The following is a 15,526-nucleotide window of genomic DNA, read 5'->3' on the forward strand; positions in this document are numbered from 1 at the left end:
CAAAAAACCCTGCATAAGTGGTAATACTGCTCACTCCAGGAAATAACATAACAAGTTTTTTCACTTAGAAACATCAAAATAGCATATTTTCCTCTTAAAACTTAAGTACATTGAAAGTATGACTTACGAAAGATTTGGATTGTCTTCTGTTAAATTGTTTTCCTTTCTTGTCAAGCATTTATAGAAAAAGCTACTAAAAATGTGACTTCGTTCAACAAGTTCATCTGATGCCTTCTCCAATAAAAGATACCTGTAAAACAGCAACACCACAAAAGAAAGTTGTTTTTAGATTTCTAGCTGATCTTCTTCCAGTTATCTTATGTATTCCAGAAATCTTCATTTTTATGACCAATTAGAATCAAAGTCATCTTGAAATTTGCTCTGATTTCAGTATTTTTGGTTCTTTATTTACCTCATCTCCCATCAAGACTGCTTAAAGCAGAAATTGCCTGATGATTCTTTTACTTGCTTAACATGTATTATCAAATTCCTAACATATACCAAGCACCATATGTACACTAACATATAAAATAAGTGGGGGGAAGTAGCTGTCACCATATAGCTTACAATAAATACAAAGGAGAGTATAGAAGGAAAGATTAATCAAATACTGAAACCATGGCACTCCTATAATAAATCTAGAAAAATTTTAATTACTATGAGATATGCCTAACCTAAAAATCCTTAGTCCATTTCTACTAAAAGAATTCTTCAATATAAGCTTATAATTCAATGATTTAGTGCTTAAGCCCTTCATAATTAGAGAATTCTGCTATTCTTAATAGCTTATACAGGTTCAAAAATGACCTTGTAATCGCTTTTTTAAAAAAGCACAAAAGACCAACACAACTTGAAATTTTTTTAATGTGGTTATGGGAAGGCTTTGCTACACGGAAGGAGACAAAAAGGATGCTTCTGATGTTCTAGAAATGGTATCTTGATCTGAATGATGATTATGTGGGTGCATATATATGTGAACATTCATTCGCTATACACTTACAATTTATGTACTTTACTACTTAAAAGTTATTCATTAATTTAAAAAATAAATAGAAAGTTGTTTAAAAAATAAAGTTAGAATCCCCTCTGAAAGGAAGTCAATGAGAGCGACATACAGGCAATTCAGTGAAAAGGAAGTATAGAAAAGTACTACTGGAAATAAATTAGAAATAAAATTGTAGGGGCGCCTGGGTGGCTCAGTGGGTTAAGCCGCTGCCTTCGGCTCAGGTCATGATCTCAGGGTCCTGGGATCGAGTCCCGCATCGGGCTCTCTGCCCCGCAAGGAGCCTGCTTCCTCCTCTCTCTCTCTCTCTGCCTGCCTCTCTGCCTATTTGTGATCTCTCTCTCTGTCAAATAAATGAATAAATAAATCTTTAAAAAAAAAAGAAATAAATAAATAAAATTGTATTAGTTAATTCCAATAAAACATAAAAAAACTAAGAATATGATCCAGTTCACCTCACCAAATATAAGCTTGACACTATTATACGGATACAAAAATAAATAAGATGTAAGAGCATAAGGAGAAGGAGAATCATCATAATATCACCAACTAACTTTAAAATCAGGCAAAATATTTTAAGTACTACAAAATATGTAAATGAAGTATTATGGGAGTTAGTAATATCTGTTTAGAAGATCAGGAGAAGTTTCAAGAAGGTATCACTTGAGAGAAACCTTGAAAGAGGAATAAAACTTTAAAAGATTGAGATAAAGAGGAAAGTGTTCAGAATCAAGACAAACAGTGCATTAAGGCAGAAGAGTGAATAAAAATGGGCTTTATTTAGTAAATTATTTATAATTCAATATTGCTGGACTATGTGATACATACAGGGTTATTAGTAGATGGCTAAAAAGATAGTGTCAAATTATTAAGGCTCTCGAATGCCAAAGTGTCTGAACTCATTTTGACAGGTAGTAAGAAATTAATATATATTTTTCATGGGAATTGCATCATAGAATACCTTAAGAAGAATATTGCTGGTCATAATATACTTAATAGACAGGAAAACAGAGATAAAGGATACAAGGAGACACATTAGAAAAACAGAAAGGGGAACTTGGGTGGCTCAGTCATTGAGCAGCTGCTTTTGGTTCAGGACATGATCCCAGACTCCTAGGATCGAGCCCTGCATCTGCTTTTCCCTCTCCCTCTGCCTGCTGCTCCCCCTGCTTGTGTGCGTGCACGCTCTCTCTTGCCCTCTCTCTCTCTTCTCTGACAAATAAATAAAATAAAATAAAAGACAGAATAACAATCCAGGTAAGAGGTACTAGAAAATCATGACATGATGATAGAAGAAAAAGAATAAATGAATTTGAGAGACAGAATCTAATAAAATTGGCAAATGAAACAAGACAAAACCAGAGAGGGAGACAAAGCATAATAGACTCTTAATCTCAGGAAACAAACTGGGGTTGCTGGAGTGGAGGAGGGTGGGAGGGATGGGGTACCTGGATGATGAACACTGGGAAGGGTATGTGTTGTGGTGAGTGTTGTGTGTTGTGTAAAACTGATGAATCACAGACCTGTACCCCTAAAAGAAATAATACATTCTATGTTAATATAAAAAAAGAAAAAGAAAAAATAAAGTTGGCAACTGAGTATACAGAGGGGGAAGGGAGAGTAAAGAGTAATTGATAATGGAGACTTCTGCTTCCAGCCAAGATGGAATAACAGAAGCCAGATTAACCCTCCTGGATGAAAGAAGCAAAAAATAAATAAATAAATAAATAAATAATCAGACAAAATATATATGAATCAATAGTTCTCAGAACACTGGACACCAGGCAACAAAGAACAATGATCCTTGAGAAATGGGAAATAAACACGGTGAGTTCCACTAATGCACCAGCTTAATATGTTGTCCAGCCTGTAGCATGGGACTGAGTAACCCAGGTGACAGACTACAAGTAGAGGAGACACTGAAAGATGGTAGAGACCAAGGCAGATAGAATTTGCAGATCAGAATACTAAAAAGGGAAAAGCTGTACTTAAAGAAAATTCCAGACATCTGCAGAGAATCCTCCTTGAATATGCAGAATTTTCATCACCACATGCATGTAAGGAAAAGGCTGGGGAGAGAACTACCTGAAAAGATTAGAGGGAATGGTAGCTAGCCACAAAAATAGTGCCTGTTCTTTCCAAACAGACTGGAAAACCTCATAATTCATGAGGCCCTGGTAGAAGATATTTAAATAAGGCTAGTATTATTAGTTAAACAAGAGGGTTCAGGTAAGATGAAGCTTACCTTCCTATCTATTCCTTCAGCTTGGCTCTACAAAAAGTTGAAAATTATTTTTTAATGGAATAGTGGTATGGGTTTTTTAAATGACAGGTAGCTCTTACAGTGCTTAAAGACACAAGAGATCACTTCAGAATTGCTTCTTTTCCCTTCCCAAAGTGACCTGTAATTTTTTAAGTATTTCCTTCATCACAGAAATATAATGAAGAAATATAAATCTGAAGTAAACAAAAACAAAAATAAACAAAAAATAGTAACTCTTCTGGAGTACATAGCATCTTCAAGAGATAAAGGAATGAAACTGAAGTCAACTATAGAAAATGCTGTAAGCAAAAACCTTTGAATTCTTGGCAGGTTACTTTTAGTTAGAGTTAAAAAAAAAACTTCAGTGATAGACATGTGGTTTAAGATTCAAATCAAAATTGATAAATGAGAAGCTCATTCATCACTGTACTTACTTAAGGTAGAAATCAATGATTACATCATTAAGAAACTCTCCTTCTTCTAAGCACTCCAGATCTTCATTAGTTACTCCTAATCCCCCTTTTGTAGGTGGTGGAGGATATACAATCAACCTTAAAAAGTAAAACTAAAGTTTAAACATATTGTAGTGAAAATTCCAGTATACAACAATATATAACAAAGAGATTTGTTATATAGAACACTAATAGGGCAATGTATTCAATAACTAAAGTGTACAGAGTAAAAATAACTGACAGTTATTTTCCTTCTTTATTTTCACAAGGTACTAATAGTACTTTCACTGTCTTTTCATTTCCAATCCCGTGTGGGGCTAGTATCATATTCACCTAATCAATACCTTAGATATCACAATCAGTTGTAATACCATCAAAGATATCTCTCTTCTGTACAATGTTTAACTTTCAACAAACTGATGTAATAAACAATAAAAGATTTTCCTAAGCTCCACTTTCCAGCTCTAATTTTGAATCCCCAAGATTAGTTCCTTTCCATTTAGAAGCCAACAGTAAAAAACTATGTTCTCCTACTGGTGGCTAGTCCACAGCAACAGCAGAGCAATAAAGAAATAACATGTGAGCAGACAAGGCAGGTTTCCTATAATAAAGTGCTTACAATGTAAAACTAAAGAGAATATAAAGGAAACAAGTAATTATAACACAAGCAGAAAGAAGTAGAAAACAGAAAGCCACTAATTAGGCATCTTTTTTCTGATACCTTCTCTTAAATCTCAGAAACATGAGCAGTTCTGAGTTTCTAGCTATAATCTTGGAATACACATGATAGTCATCATTTGCATAAATATAGTCAACAATAAAAGTATAATAATATGTGTATCTTAAACCAGAAATAATATGTGCATCTTGACTTCAAAATGAAGTCACCTGTAATTAACTTAATCTTGGCAAACAAAGCACCTAAATCATATAAGAATATGTGAAATTTTAAATGCTAATATGAAAGTTACTATTTTATGGGCTATTTTCTATTCTGTTCTTTCATTTGTTGTTTTTTTTTTCTTAACAGAAAAAAGGAATCATACAGAGGAAGAGAAATCACCCTCAAATGCAGAGACTCCCTATTCTGGCCACCATGACAAGACATATATAAGATGAAATATGAATAAAGTAGCAACTTATGAAAAGGAAGTTCTAATAAACTTCAAAGTACATTAAATTGAGATACACCTCAGTTAAGTAACCCCACTTTTCCTACCATATATTCAGATATGGTATATCTGACTGATATATGGTAACTGATTTTATGACTATATAGTCATAAAAACCATAAACTGCACTCTAGTATTTTCAACAAATATTTTAATCTTACCAAATTTGACATTTTGGTTACCATTTATGTCTTACTGACATAAAACTAAACGAAATGGCACTGACTGTTTTCTTAATAAATTTTTTTAACTTTCTCAAAAAAAAATATTACTTCTATTACTATCAGTGTTAAAAGCGAAACTCAAAACATTTAAAAAGGTAAACTACTGTCAAATCAATATATATACCTGAAACTAATGTAATATTGTTTGTCAGTTATACCCCAATTAAGAAGAAAAAGGTAAACTATTTAAAAAGCATCAACATGAGTGAAAACTACAAATATGTCTACCTATTACAAACAGGTATGACACAGTACATACTTCTGAACAGGCCCAGTGTGCCTGACTTCTCGCCATTCTTCATCTGGATTAGATGTAATAGAAAGTGAGTAGCAACCACTACTTTGCTTCTGCAGGAAGGTGTAAGTAGGCTTGGCTGTATCTGTATTTGAAGGCTGACAGAAAATGGCAAAAAAAGGTTTTCTTATAGATACATAAATACGCATTAACTCTCAAAGAATGAAGTCAAAACCTAGACTAATTTTTAAAAATACGACTAAAAGAAATCCGTATCAATGAGTTATATCTATACATTTAGAATTTCTCCAAAGATACTGTGAAATCAAGATAATACTTTTGATCAAAAGATACTATACATACAGGGTTACCTGGGTGGCTCAGTCGGTTAAGCATCCAACTCTTGATATCAACTCACATCATGATCTCGGGGTTGTAAGAGTAGGCCCCTTGTTGAGCTCCATGCTCAACAGGGAATCTGCTTGAGATTCTTTCTCACCATCTGCCCCTCCCCATATTCACATGCAACCCCTCTCTAATGAATAAGTAAATCTTTAAAAAAAAATAAAGATATTGTCCATACAATGGTCAAAGGTTAACTTGAAGTGTTACTTATAGATATGGGCATTAGAATTAAAGAAAAATGTGAAAACTTTTCAGTTCAAAATGAACAAAAGATATAATAGCTAGAACAAATAAAATTTAAGAGATAAAAAGTTCGTATTTGCCATAGCAAACTCGAAAAAACTTTTCTCTCTAGAGGTATTTGGCAGAGATATACAAGCCTCTTCCAGATTCCCCTAATACTAACATCTTATATAACCACAGTTACAACCATCAAAACTAAGAAAATAACATTATTATAATATTATAAGCTAAATTGTAGACTTTATTCTGATATTGCTAGTGTTTCCACCAGTATCTTTTTTCTGTATGAGAATCCTACAATTCCTGTTTTTCCCTGTCTTTCATGACCTTGATATTTTCAAGAGTATTGGTCAGTTATTTTATAACTGGGTTTGTCTGATTCTTCCCATAATTAGATTGAGGTTACACAATATTGGGAAGAATAACAGAGAAGTCATGTACCCTTCTCAGTGCATGATGTGACAGTATCTTATTCCTGGTGATGTCTGCCGCATTTCTCCACTGTAAAGTTACTTTTTTTATGATTAATAAATATTTTGGCTGAGAGAATTTAAGATTATGTACATATCCTTTTTCTCCTTAAGTTCTTACAATTAAATTTAGTATCTCTTGGTGGACCTTGCCTGCAACAACATTAACTAGGGTGGCTTTGTATTTCTTATTCCTTTTATATTTATTAATTCAAATACTTTCCTAAGAAAAAATTATCAATTATCCACCATCAGTACTTATTTTTCACTCATTAGTTCAGGTATTTATTTGTATTAATACAGATTTATGGGTATTTATTACATTCTTTGGTAACAATCACATTATTATTATTGATTTTATTGATCCAACTGTTCTAGCTGTGGGGCGCCTGGCTGGCTCAGTTCGTGGTGCATGCCACTCTTGATCTCAGCATTGAGTGTGAGCCCCATGTTGGGAGTCAAGTTTACTTTAAAATTAAATTAAATTAAAACTGTTCTAGCTTTGGTACTGGGAGTTCTTTCAGGTTGGTTCCTGTGCCCTTCTGACCAAACACAGCATTTTCAGATCACTCTATTTTCAGTGAAAAAATTTTTACTGAACCCTGCCAATTATATAAATCATATGCTAACCTGAGATACTGATTTCCTCTTCATTTCTTCAGCAGCAACAGCAGGAAAAGAGCAAGTTGAAGCACAATAATAATGAATAAAAGAACTTTCTTTTGAAGAGAGGTTCTGAAACAAAGGAAGTGCCTGAACCCAAGATAATGGATAAGAAAGCTCTAATTCTCCATTGGTTGTACTTATTTCTGTCATAATATCTTTCAATTTCAATTCTTCTCTTTGTGAAATAGGACTGTGTAGCTCAAGGAAAATGAATTCACTGGATTTTGCTATAAAAGAAATAAACCAATTTTTATCAGTAGTGTTATTTTTCAAGGGGATTATAATTAAAATAATTTAATCATTAATGACAGTATTTTGTATATTAGTTAATAACTCAGGCAAATTAAATCCCCAAATAGGCCATTAGTAACTGAGATTCAAGACTCACAAATTTTAAACTCTTCCTGCATTAAAAGGGAAACTCCACAATGGTATTGGTTGCTGTATCTCTACTATCTGGCATTTAGTATTAGTAAACATTTATTAATGAATTTATGAGTAAATGAATGAATAATAACTAAGCATTTAATTATTTTTCTCTACCATCCATTTGTCAAATCTACCAATTAAAAAAGTATTCTGATCAAACACTTCCTTCAAAATCATTTTGTTTCATCTATCATTTCAACAATGGTCTCAGATGACATTCATTCCCCCATAATAATTATAAATGGCTAGTTTTATTTCCCCAACTTCTCTATTTAATCATAAATTTTCCCAATTAACTTGGAGTAGGACATCAAAATAAGCACAGTAGTCCTCCTTTATCCATGGTTTCATTTTCCACAGTTACAGTCACCCACGGTCAACCACCGCAGTCCTGAAGCAGACGATCTTCCTTCTGGCCTATTGCCATCGTGTCTGTAGTACGCTCTCACTACATCAAAATGCCTATGTCATTCACCTCATTTCAACTCGTCACATAAGCATTTTATCTTCTCACACCATCACAAGAAGGGTAAGTACAGTATAATAAGGTTTTTTGAGAAAGACCACATTCATGTAACTTTTTATTACAGGATATTGTTACAATTATTTTGTTATTAGTTATTATTAATCTCTTTCTGTATCTAACTTATATATTAAATTTTCTCATAGGTACACATGTAGAGGGAAAAAACATAGTATGTATAGATTTCAGTACTATATGTCATTTCAGGCATCTATGGGGGAGTCTTGGAACATATCCTCTATGGATAAAGGAAGAGACTACTGTAATATTAAAGGTATAAAATTGAGTTCACTACTTACCACATTTTATATGCAAAGGAATACAGAGGGCAAGGTAGAGAGATCAAAGAGGTAAAAACAAACCTTACTTATTTGATTTATGCAATTCTAAGCTAGACTCTTCAGAAGTTGAAAACTAAGCAAAGTTGGGAGATATTTAAAATACATTCAAATGCACAGTTTTGGGAGCATTCTCCCCAAAGTATTCAATCCAGTCTTAGAAAAATGATATATTTAAGTAAAGAGAGTTTTCTGAAAAACTCAAGAAAATATTGAAGATAAAAGACCTCTATATTTTCTTTAACATTGCCACTGATTACTGTCACAAGTTATTAGAAAACAAGGGCAAGAAACTCATAAGAAAAACAGTTGAGGATGGCAACTGACTTAGGATAAGGCATCCCTTTTATTTTAGAAGATAATTTCTCTTGGTTGAGTAAAATTACCAGGAGAAATTATGTAGAATAAATAATTTATCTTGCATAACATTAAGGGTTAAAATCTCTTTTAATTCAATGAACTTAATTTCAACTCAATGAAATAATCACATTCTATTAAATTACTTTAGAAGAAAACATTTACAGGACTTCTCAGATTATTCCAAAATTTAGAAATTATGTCATACTCACATTGCTGGCTTAATATGGAGTTTTCTAGCTGGGTCTGAATCTCTTGAAGATAATTTGCAGAGACCCAGAGGAAAAGGATAGCATGACTCCTTTTACTGTGATCATCGTCCTTATTTTTCCATAACCCAAACCTCTTTAAATGTGTGGCATCCACTAGCAATGAAACCTCATTCAAGGATACTAAAATCAAAAGAAGATAACATTAGGAATACAACACTTACACACTTTATGACTCTTCTTGAAAACACGATGTTCTTCAAAAAGAATGAGATGTGAAATTTTACAAAAGTATTATTTTCCAGTACAGAAAAAATGCCAAGGAGCACCTGTGTTGCTCAGTGGATTAAAGGCTCTGCCTTTGGCTCAAGTCATGAGCCCAGGGTCCTGGGATCAAGCCCTGCATCGGGCTCTCTGCTCAGTAGGGAGCCTGCTTCCTCCTCTCTCTGCCTGCCTCTCTGGTCAACTTGTGATCTGTCTGTCAAATAAATAAAATCTTTAAAAAAAAAAAAAAAGGCCAAGAAGAAGAAGAAGAGGAGGAGGAGGAGGAAGAAGAAGATGCGTGTGGTGCATAAACAATGAATTTTGGATCATTGAAAAAAAATAAATTAAATTAAATTTTTAAAAAAGAAGACAATGACAATGACAACTATCTGATCTATGCAGAAAAATAAGCATAATATAACTTAGAAAATTATGTATTTCTATTTTGGTCAATACCATCAACCAAGACCTCAAATGTTATCATAAGTTAATTTATTCCTCTGTTTCTTCTCCCAAAATATCTGCATTCCACTATATAGACTAGCTAATATCAAAAGACTCTCAAAGATATTATGAGCTTTTGAATGGTCTCAGATAGTATTTCTTATAAAATTCTTCCAGGTTTAAAAAAATAAATAACTAAACTAAAATTCTTCCAGGTTTTACTTCTCAAAATTTCTAGGTAATCACTCAGAATGATGGGTCTTCCTCCTAGTAAGCTAAAAGAAACTTCTATGAGGATTTTTTTTTTAATTCAAATAAACATAGAAAAGTAGTATAAAGAAGTCCTGAAAGTCATCTGGTCCAACTTTAAGAAAACAAGCATCTGAACTAGTAGGAATACAAGTATCGGTTAAGTACAAACTCAAGATGAATACCTATTTGAAACAAACCTCTTACTATTCCTACCCGCACTGTATTCTAGCAAGTCAAAATCTAGTTCTCCGCCTTTGACACTGGGATCACATCAGAGCCTGTTAGAAATGCAGAGTATCAGGCTGCACTCTAGATGTACTCAGATTATCTGACTTACCAAAAAAACAAACAAACAAAACACAAAACACAAAAAACTCAGGTGATTCATATCACTCAACACTGAAGTTTGAAAAGCATTTTACAATAAGCATTCAAATACTTAACTAGTCATCTTTATGTTCTCACACCATTTCTATTTTTTAACTTTTTCTTATAATCAACTGATCCACTTTAAACACCGTCTTTCTTTCTTTCATACTCCTCCTCTTGCTTTTTCCTTCCTTCCCTTATTCCATTTCTTCATGTCTTTTCTTGCTCCTTTTCTATTTTTCCTCTGTGCCTGTCTGCATGTTTGCCTGCCTACTTATACTATTTCACTACTCCTTTTAAAAACATTTTACATAACTTCTTTTCCTTTCAAACTCTGTTACTACCTCTTATTTATTGGCATTTTCTTGGATAATCCTTTTTAAAATCACTTCTATCAATCATCTATATCTATCCATCTATTTACGTTTTATATCTACTCCTCACATACCTGACTACTTTTCCTATCTAGTTGTCACCATTCATCGATCTTATTTTATCGTACTATTTTAGCTGAGTTCTTTTTAGATTTCTTTCCCCACTATCCACAATTGTACTTAATTTTCTTACTAGCTTCTTCTTTCAAAACCTTCTTTCCATCTCTTACTCCCATATTCTTTATTTCTTTTGTATTTACTCTTTCCTACAGACTTATCATTTTAAACTTCCTTTTTTCCTCTTACTTCCTACTTTTGTCCCTTCCTTTTTCTTCCCTCTTTTAATATTTTTTCTATATCTTTTCTCAGCCCAATCCAATCACCATCCTTTTCTTTCTCTATTCTTTTTATTTTATTTTATTTTATTTTTTCAGTGTTCCAGAGTTCATTGTTTATGCACCACACCTAGTGCTCCATGCAATACGTGCCCTCCTTAATACCCACCACCAGGCTCACCTAACCTCCCACCTCCCTCCCCTCCAAAACCCTGTTTGTTTCTCAGACTCCACAGTCTTTCTCTATTCTTAACCTGCCTGTAACCTGCCTACCTTTCTTCTTACTTCCTTTCCATCCTTCATTCATCTCTTTATCTCTACCTTCCTCTTTCCTTCTTTCATTCCTCCCTCCTTCTCCTTCCTCCTTCCATTTTTCCTTACTTGTGTTTTTAAATATTTTTCTATTCCTCGCTCCTTTGTTCCCTTTCTCTTTGCATTTATTTTGTCCAGTCTTTCCTACTGGCTTATGCCCTTTAAAGTCCAATCTGTCTCTCCCTATTGCTATCTCTCTCTCTACCTAGCTACCCTACTTTATTTTACTGTCTTTTTTTTTTTTTACACTGACTATGACTTTTCTCTTTTTTTTCCAGCTTTACTGGGATACAATTATATAACACTGTATAAATTTAAGCTGTCTAATGTTAATCTGATACACGTATTTACTGCAAAACAATTACCACTGAAGCATTGGCTTCCATCACTTCCATCACTACCATTTTTTTTCATGATGAGAACATGTAAGATGGACTCTCTTAGCAATTTTCAAGTACATAATACAGTATTATTAACTGTAATCACCATTGTGTACATTATTGACCTTACACCCGAAAGTATATACTCTTTGTACAACATCTTCCCATTTCCTCCATGTCCCAGTCCCTGGTAACCTCCACATTAGTCTCTATTTCTGTGAGTCAGCTTTTTTAGATTCCACATATAAGCATATCATGCAGTATTTGTCTTTCTCCATCTGACTTTTTTCAATTACTCTAATGCCCTCAATGTCCTGCATGTTCTCACAAATGGGAAGATTTCATTCTTTCTCAAGACTAATATTCCATTGTATATATAAACCACACTTTTATCCACCTGTCAACAAACAGGCGGTTTCCATATTTTGGCTACTGTGGATAATGCAGGATACATACATCTCTTCGAGATCCTGTTTGCATTTCTTTTGGATAAATACCCAGAAGTAGGATTGCTGGATCATATAGCAGTTCTAATTTTAATTTCTTGAGGAACCTACAGAGCGTTTTCCATAGTAACTACAGCAATTTACAGTATCACCAACAATGTACAAGGGTACCCCATTTCCCCAAATCCTTATCAACACTTGCTGAATTCTGGTCATTCTGTTGATGGCCATTCTAACAGGTATGAGGGGCTATCTCATTGTGGTTTTCATTTGCATTTTTGTGATGATTAGTGATACTGAGCATTTTTTCATGTGCTTATTTGCCATTTGTATGTCTTCTTTGGAAAAAATGTGTATTCACATTCACATTTCTTCCTCTGCCTAATTTTTTTTTAAGTATGATCATTCTTTTTATTTTGTTTTTTTGTTGTTGTTGTTGTTTTGGGGTTTTTTTGCCTTTTATTTTTTTAATTAATATATAATGTATTATTTGTTTCAGGGGTACAGGTCTGTGACTCATCAGTCTTACGCAACACACAGCACTCACCACAACACATACCCTCGCCAATGTCCCTCATCCAGGCACCCCATCCCTCCTACGCCACCCCCAGCAACCCTCAGTTTGTTTCCTGAGATTAAGAGTCTCTTATGGTTTGTCTCCCTCTCTGGTTAGTCTTGTTACATTTTTCCCTCCCTTCCCCTATGATCTTTTGTCTAGTTTCTCAAATCCCTCATACCAGTAAGATCATATGATAATCGTCTTTCTCTGATTGACTTATTTCGCTTAGCATAATATCCTCTAGTTCCATCCTTGTGATTGCAAATGGCAAGATTTCATTTTTTTTGATGGCTTCCTCTGCCTGATTTTTAATCAGACTTTTGCTTTTGAATTCTCAGAGTTCTTTATATATTTTGGATTTGCAAAATCCTTTCTTAGATATGTGGTTTGCAAATATTTTCTCCCATTCCCTAGGATGCTTTTTCATTTTGCTAATGGTTTCCTTTGCTATGCAGAAGCTTTTTAGTTTGGTGGTGTTCCACCTGTTTATTTTAGCTTTTGTTGCCTCTGCTTTTAAAGTCAAATAAAAAAAAAAATTGCCAAGACCGATGCGAAAAAACTTAACCCTTAATGTTGTTTATTTTTTTTTCTAAGAGTTTTATAGTTTTCCATCTTACACATAAGGCTTTAATCTAGTTTGAGTTGATTTTTGCATATAGTAAAGATGGGATTCCAGTTTCATTCTTTTGCTTGTGGCTATCCAGCTTTCCCAACACCAGTTATTGAGACATAGCATGCGTTTATTTCTGGGTTCTCAATTCTGTTCCACTGTTCTATGTGTCTATCTATTTTTATGCCAGTACAAAATTGTTTTGATTACTATAGCTTTGTAATATAGTCTAAAACCAGGAAGTGTGATGACCCCAGCCATGTTCTCAGGACTGTTTTGGCTATTTGAGATCTTTTGTTGTTCCAGAGAGATTTTAGAATTTTTTCTCTATGAAAAATGTAATTAAAATTTTGATAGGTATTATAATGATCCTGCAGATCACCCTGGGTAGTATGGACATTTTAATAACATTAGTTCTTCTAATTCATGGGCACTGTAACTCCCCCATTCCAAAAACTGTCAGTGAAACTGGCAGCAAAGACAGACTAAATTACAAGAGTAGGAACCTTCAGAAAACTTAGCACTTCTTCCTCACACAGCTTATAATCCCAAATAACTGATACTATTTCTGTGAAATCTAGACAACTACTACTAATCCAAATGTACCAACCTTTTAGTATAAAAGCATAATTTTCTTTACAAAGACTGCTTGAGAAAGTTTCCCTTTTTAAAAAAAGGAGATTTAACACCACCATTAAGGAAAATAGACCTCACTACCAAATTTTCCCCAACATTTGGTTTATTTTGTTACAGGACTATGGAAAAAACTGAAAGTAGGAGTTGCCTATCATTTTTCCTACCCACTATTAGGGATCTTAGTAAGAGAACCCTAATTTTATCTAGGAAGCAAGAAATTCAGCTTTTAGAGACTCCATTTCCTAGCTTTCTTTGCAAGTAGATGTGTCATCATATGACTATATTCTACCTAAGAAAATGTAAGGTGGCATGCACAACCAAGAAGACTCCTTAAAAAGGCAAGAGATAGGTGGTATGTGTGCTTTTTTACCATTTTCCCCTTCCTCCTGCTTTCTACCTAGAACACAAACATGATGACTGAAATATGAGCAGCCTGTTGTCCATGAAACAAACAAGGATGAAAGTCGTATGTCAGGAATGACACAGTAAAAAAACAAAAGCGACTGGGCCTCTGAAGACCAAAGAAACACTGTATCAGCCCTGTTCAGCCTATCTCTGGATTTCTTCTTCATGAAGAAAAATTAAGTTATTTTCTTTAAGTCACAGCCAAACATAATAGATAATATAAATATATAATTAGTATTTCCCTGAGCTACTGTAGAAAAAGAATAAGCATTTAGACTTCTACATTCCTTGTCTATTAAAACCTTTCATATGCATGCCTCGTTTTTTTAAAATATTTTTATGGGGCGCCTTGGTGGTTCAGTCTGTTAAGTGTCTGACTTCGGCTCAGGTCATGATTTCAGGAGTCCTGAGATGGAGTCCCATGTGGGGTTCTGCACTCAGCAGGGAATCTGTTCTCTGGGAGACTCCCTCTCCCCCTGCCCTTTCCTCCCATTCATGCTCTGAAATAAGTCAGAGAAAGACAAAAGCCACATAACATCACTTACATGTAAAATTTAAAAAAAAAAAAAAAAACACCACAAGTTCATGGATACAGAGATCAGATTACTGGCTGCCAAAGGCAGGGTGTGGGTGGGCAAAATGGGTAAAGGGGACAAAAGGTACAAACTTAACAGTTATAAATAAGTCATGGGGATGTAATATACAGCATGGTGACTACTGTTACTGTATCACAAATGTGAAAGTCACTAAGTGAGATCTTAAAAGTCATCGATCACAATAGGGAAAAAAAACCTTTTGCAACTATGTATGGGGAGGATGTTAACTAGACAGATAGTAGGGATCATTGTACAATATACACAAATAACAAAACATTATGTTGTACACCTGAAACCAGTATCATGTTACATGTTAATTATACCTCAATTTAAAAAAAAAAGGATATGGGAGGAGCGTTGTTACATAGATATTTAACTATAGATTACTATACTTTCTTCTAGGAATTATTATTTTCTTTTAAATCAGGTCTTTGTTTCTTCTAAATGTTATATTATTCCACAATAACTTATTAAAAAATCCTAATTAGGAATATCAATTTGTTTATTCTGTGCCTTGCCTTATATATTCTTACTAATACTAACTTCTAATTATTA

General features: G+C 33.8%; 1 protein-coding gene across 4 annotated transcripts in view; it reads right to left on the reverse strand.

Annotated features, from left to right (window-relative positions):
- Positions 1-15,526, reverse strand: part of SENP7 (SUMO specific peptidase 7) — a 163,121-nt gene that overhangs the window by 21,996 nt on the left and 125,599 nt on the right. For all 4 annotated transcript variants that reach the window (XM_044251267.1, XM_044251266.1, XM_044251265.1 and 1 more), the window contains 5 exons: positions 8,993-9,172; positions 7,098-7,360; positions 5,374-5,507; positions 3,701-3,817; positions 128-250 (listed from right to left, as the gene is read on the reverse strand). In XM_044251267.1, the coding sequence (XP_044107202.1) occupies positions 128-250; positions 3,701-3,817; positions 5,374-5,507; positions 7,098-7,360; positions 8,993-9,172 (817 nt within the window). The remainder of the gene's footprint in view (positions 1-127; positions 251-3,700; positions 3,818-5,373; positions 5,508-7,097; positions 7,361-8,992; positions 9,173-15,526) is intronic.

The sequence above is a fragment of the Neovison vison genome, chromosome 6 (assembly GCF_020171115.1).
Source record: "Neovison vison isolate M4711 chromosome 6, ASM_NN_V1, whole genome shotgun sequence".
Taxonomy (NCBI): Eukaryota; Metazoa; Chordata; class Mammalia; order Carnivora; family Mustelidae; genus Neogale; species Neogale vison.